Source organism: Leptidea sinapis, chromosome 36 (genome assembly GCF_905404315.1).
Source record: "Leptidea sinapis chromosome 36, ilLepSina1.1, whole genome shotgun sequence".
Classification (NCBI taxonomy): domain Eukaryota; kingdom Metazoa; phylum Arthropoda; class Insecta; order Lepidoptera; family Pieridae; genus Leptidea; species Leptidea sinapis.
In genome coordinates, this window is record NC_066300.1 from 2002088 (window position 1) to 2008087 (window position 6000).

Sequence of the window (6000 nt, forward strand, 5' to 3'; positions counted from 1 at the left end):
CTGGTGTACGCAAGCATTGAGCGTTGTTATAAATTTTCAGATATAAATGAGTGTCACGAAGAAGGCATTTGTCCGAGCGGCGGTAAGTGTGTGAACCTTCTGGGCTCGTACCGCTGCGTGTGTCCTCGCGGCTACCGTCTGGATGTTACCGGCACGCGGTGCTTGGACCGGGACGAGTGTGAAGACGGACGCTGTCAGTCGCCATGTCGGAACTACGCCGGAGGGTACCGCTGCGAGTGTCCGCCCGGTGAGTGCCATAAGAATCTCGATTTATTATACATTTATCTTTTTTTATCAAGAAAACAAGGGACGAGACGAGCAAGATCAGCTGGTGGTAATTGATACGACATGCCCATTGCAATGTAGTGTAAAACAGTAAGGTTTACACATTACTACTTCACGGCAGAAATAGGCGCCGTTGTGGTACCCATAATCTAGCCGGCATCCTGTGCAAAGGAGCCTCACACTGGTAAGTTATCTTTCCCCAAACGTTCCCCCACCTTTCACTTTCCTGCCACACATTTCATGATAAAACTGCCCAATCAAAGGTTTGTTAGTACTATGAACTCGAAACTGTACATAAAGTGTACTTAAAGATAAATAGTGACACTAATAGTCCTAATATTTTTGTAATAATATGCACAGGTTCGGTACGGTCGGCGAGTGGTGGTTGCGTGCCGCAGGACGTGTGCGCCGCTGGCCCGTGCGGCGACGCTCCTTGCTTCCCGTTGGGTGCCGCCTACCGCTGCGGCTGCCCCGCTGGCTACGGCTGGCACGCCGCACATGCCGTCTGTCTGCAGGTACCTTAATGTTATCATTTTTATTATACATCTACAGTACTTAAAAAATAAACTTTTAGCCACATCTCCAATGTGGCAGCTAATATTGGAGATTTACACTACATATTTCCTTTTGCAAATGCGTTAAGCTAGTGGATATGACTTATTGAGATCATACACCAATAATTAACCAGCTATAAATACATCGAAGGAATCTTTGTTACGGAAACAAAATCATTCAATCATTCATACATTACTTGACAGCTGTCATTTGTTGAATTGTTTTGATACGGTCTCATCCCCCACCATCCACTCTAATTGTACCCTCGTTTACTAAAATCATTTGATGCAGATGGCAGGCGGGTGTGCGACTGCTAGCTGTCTATTCGGTTGCACGCCGTTCGGGGACTCGTACCAGTGCGGTTGCCCCGCGGGGTACCAGCTGGTTGGTGCTGGTCACTGTCTCACCGCACTGGACCCCTCTCTCCCCGCGGGTGACATCGGGGACGCGCCCGTCTTCCCAGTCAAAGACCAATATAAGATTGGAGGAGATAATGAGCTCATATCTACCGAGGGGTGCTTCAGTTGTAAGGTAAAGACCAGATTTATATCTTCACCCTATGTTTTGGAAGAGCCTAGCTGTACAGGCATCACGATGTCTAAATTAACATGACGAATAATAATTAGTAACTGTAGATATTTTTTGCTTACAAATTTTATATATTGTGTCAAGTCGTAAATAATGTACCCAATATTTTTGAATGCAACAAGCGCCCACGGTTCATTTCATACCGTCATACGGAGTAGAATTGTATGGTAGCCATCGCAATTGCATTGCATGAAAAAAAAAATCATACAAATACAAATAGTTATCAAAACAAATATCCTTAAACTAAAATGAATAATATTCGAAACGTCATATTATATTGTTGCAATGTATTGTGTTATATCTATAGACTAATTCCGATAACAATATATTCCGATTCTAATGAATGAGGGATGTCGACAGATGAACGGTCGTCACAGACGCGCGCCGGAGGAGGGCATCGTGTTCGCAAACGGTACAACGCTCGTGCGGAGACGAAGGAGGCGTAGCCGGCGTGAGTATACTCCTTAATATATCACTCATATGTCCATGAACAGGCGAGGTTGGGCATTACTTTTTAAGAAAATTGCTTTCTTTTTAATTCAAAGAAGTTTGTTGAATTTTGGATTTAATAGTTACGTGATCCATATAATATATTTAAATAAAACAACATTCGAATTATGTTCAATAAAACGTCCTCAATAAATCGCTTGTGGCGGTGACATTTTTTCATAAATGAGGCCCATGCACAATTTCATACATCGACTGCATTAATTTTTCCATTGAAATCCTTTGAAAAATAAAGATAAATATACTTACTATTATAAAAATTTGATCTTGTCAGGCCTTGGACTCATACAGTGAAAAAAAGGCAGATAAAGGTTACACAATCTTATTCATTTGTTTCTTAGCATTCTTCTGGATTCCGCTGGATCGTGCCTCACACCCTAATTTTTTTTCTAAAAAAATTCTAGGAATACCTGAGTCTAGAGTAATTGAAAAAAGAATAAATTATGATGCCTTAAACTTTCCTTTTAGATTTAAAAAGACGGCTTAAGTTTTAATATTCAGAAATTCTAATCCGACTATTACATCTAAAAAAAACAGCTTTGTGATTCTAAATATAAGTTTCACAATCTGAATCCTCGTCTAGTAGTAGTGTTATAAAATATATATTTTTTAATATATATTTTCAGGTCGTCGTTCGCTTCTGGAACCAGAAGCCGAGTTGATCGTGGTGAAGGCGACTCCCAGACAGACGTGGGGCCGAGTCCCTCTGATGCGTCTAGTAGCGGCCGAGGGCCAGGGACGGCCGCACTATCGCATCGCGTACGGCGACCCTCAGAAGCGCTTCATTCTCAATAAGAAGGACGGCACGTGGGCGCTTCGTCTGCGCAAACACCTAAAGTCAACCGACGTGATGGAGACGCAATTGGAGGTGGAAGCCAGGTTCGTGACGACGCAGACGCGGCGGCGACGCCAGGCTGAGCTGGTACCCGCGCCGCTGAGGCTCTACGTGTCCGTCCGTATCGGACCCGACACCACAAACTCGCCCAACACGCTTTGATCGGGCGTACTCGACAACTCCTCGACCCTTAGATACGAGCGCGCGCGTACACAACCATTATCAAATAAGAAAAGCATTGAGTAACATTGAGATATAAACAAGTAACTAAAGCTGTATGGAACCACGGTAACGGATACTAACATACTGACGTCACATAATAAAATGGTAATTTAGTATAGACAAGATTTTGCACATAATTTTCTTAACGCTTCATTCAGCGCGGGGAAACCTTCAGCACTCCTGAAGAAATTTAAACGTTGTGTGTGAAGTTGAATAACTTATGGATAAAAGGGGCATAAGCACAGAGCCGCAAAAAAGGTTGAAAAAAAAATTGCACATTTATAAACATCCTTTAGACGTAGTTGTTAAATCATTAGCTGTCCAAAATTCGTACCGCAGCAACCACTCGCGCTAGTCAATCATTATAGTTTGAAACCAGATTAAGTTTACATTCAATGTGTGCTTCGTTTACCATAATACTATTGCTTATTCATTTTGTCCTTTTGTAAGTACTTGTTCTGTATTATAAAATCTCATACTTGTCTATTACTTGGTTGGCGGGATTGTATTCATCAAATAATTTTTATGTGAATACTTCGGTGATTACCTAAGGGTCGTCTATTGGTACAAAAAACGTTATGAATTAACTGGTTGTAACAATTCACTGCCAAAGCACCAGTCGGGAATTGCAATTTCTTACAATGTATTCACTAAGCTATAATTAATAAGAGTTTTGTAAATTTTTGCAATGAGTGCCATCTTGCGTTGAACATGTGAAACTACGAATTTTATTTAACTCTTTAGTTTTGAACAGGCTATATAAGAAAGATCAATTTAATAATATGTTTTATCATCTTTATTCGTTGAATAATAGTAATTTTTTCCTAAGTCAAGACAAATACGATTTCATGGTATATTTTTTTTATTACTATAGTTCTATCTACTAAAATCTGAAATCAAGTTATTAAGACATTTTTCCTTCCATGATTTGTAGCATTTAGCCTAAAAGCCTTGCACACAGTCGAATAACGATAATTCGAAAGCATTAAGAGCTCGGCAGTATTAAATTTGAGAGATTACTATATGATTTAATGTTCATCTACAATAATAATTTACATACTTACGGACTTTGGGATCGAATATATTTAGTCGATATTCGTTAGTCTTGAATGATTCAATCGATGTTTTAATGTATACTAACCTTTTCACTGCCTTGTGATAAGAATTAGGAAATTATCTTGAAAACTGTAAAAGCATGTAAGAAAAGTGTTCATTTAACAATTTTGCTGCAACGTTATTTAGAGATTAAAAGTTTATAAATAAATTTTGCAGCATTACCCTGCAGTTAGTATGGAGATATAATTATGTTATTATTAATAAATATGATAAAATATTAAGACAAAATAAAGTTCTTGCTTAAAAATTAGTATTCAAAAGATCAGGATCATTTGAACTCAAAAAGTAATAAGTACTGAATTATAATATTGGAAAGGTCTTTAAATATTTTGTGGACATTGTACAAATACAGGCTTTAAGGAGTATGCCCAAGCATATGAACGAAATAAAATTTAAAGAATTATTTATTTTACTTTTAAATAAATCACTAATTTAAAATAAGGATTATTATATTTATATAGAACCACTATAGGTACCTATTTAAGGCTTTTAGGTGTTACAAGATTCAATAGGGTTAGATTATTTTGTAAATATGTGCATACGTTCGAAATTGTATTATGTTAACCTAGCTTGTAAGTGTATGTGAAAGTATCTATAAATAAATAAATTTTTATTAATATTTATCTTGTTTTACTTAAAATTTACAACACTTGTTGTCTCAAACGGTAACAGACAGATAAGGCGGAAACAAATTGACAGTCACAAATGTTATAAACATTAGCTGCATTTGCGGCTAATTTTATTATATACTAGCTTTTACCCGCGACTCCGTGAGCGTGCAATTCTCGAGGGTGCAGAGAACGAATTTGGAATCATTTTTGAAATCCAAGATGGCCGCCGCGCAAATTTATGATTTCATCAATATTGATATCGAATCCGAGGTTCTCGAGGGTGCCGAGAATGAATTTGACATCAATTTTGAAATCCAAGATGGCCGCCGCGCAAATTTATGATTTCAACGAATTAAGTTCCATGTGGCACAACAATTTCCGAAAGATTTGTTGTGCCACATGTTTGGCATTAGGGTTATCATTATAACCACCACGCATACGTATAACCCCAAAAGAATTTTTCACCGCAGCCATCTTCGATTTAAAAAATGATCCCAAATTCGCTATCTGCACCCTCGAGAACCTCGGATACGATATCCATATTGTTGAAATAATAATTTTGCACGGCGGACAACTTGGATTTCAAAATTTATCCCAAATTCGATGTCTGCACCCTAGAAAACCTCGGATATAGCTGGGAACGGCGCCTCTATCGTCTCGCTTTTTCGTTTCATCGAGTTTCAAAAACAACGATTCTAAAGAACTTCTTTACTTAAACTTTAGAAATTGTTGCAACAATAATTAAATACGTGATGTTTTTACACCCAGAACGATAGTTTCATATATATATACTAGCTGACCCAGCAAACGTTGTATTGCCATATAATTTTTTTTTTAATTTTTGTGGTATAATATTTACATAAAATTTATCGTTCTACAATAATTATTATATTTGATTGCCATCTTGCAACTCTATTGGGGATATCTAATGTGGATGGAACAGAATAATATTAAAATCGCGATAAAAAAATAGTTGTTGATTGTGAATAGGTGAAAATTTTTAATTGTATCTATTTTTTTATGCTTAATCATACTAAGATAAAAATATTTTTTTTACATAAAAAATATATATTTAGGGGTCGTTCGCTCTTATCATTTAGGGGTATGAAAAATAGATGTCGGCCGATTCTCAGACCTACCCGAAATGCACACAAAATTTCATACAAATCGGTTTAGGTGTTTCGGAGGAGTTTGGTAACAAACACCGCGACACATGTTTCAGTAGTTTATCAATCAAAGATTGTATCGATTTTTGTAAATTTAATATAATAGATTACAGTG

The 6000-nt window shown here is 37.5% G+C and overlaps 1 protein-coding gene across 2 annotated transcripts in view; it reads left to right on the forward strand.

Moving 5' to 3' along the window:
- Positions 1 to 4727, forward strand: part of LOC126975585 (fibrillin-1-like) — a 104996-nt gene extending 100269 nt beyond the window's left edge. For both annotated transcript variants that reach the window (XM_050823536.1, XM_050823537.1), the window contains exons 53-57: positions 41 to 247; positions 646 to 800; positions 1132 to 1371; positions 1789 to 1879; positions 2562 to 4727. In XM_050823536.1, coding sequence (XP_050679493.1) covers positions 41 to 247; positions 646 to 800; positions 1132 to 1371; positions 1789 to 1879; positions 2562 to 2932 — 1064 coding nt within the window. In that variant the 3' untranslated portion in view covers positions 2933 to 4727. The remainder of the gene's footprint in view (positions 1 to 40; positions 248 to 645; positions 801 to 1131; positions 1372 to 1788; positions 1880 to 2561) is intronic.
- Positions 4728 to 6000: the final 1273 nt, after the last annotated feature.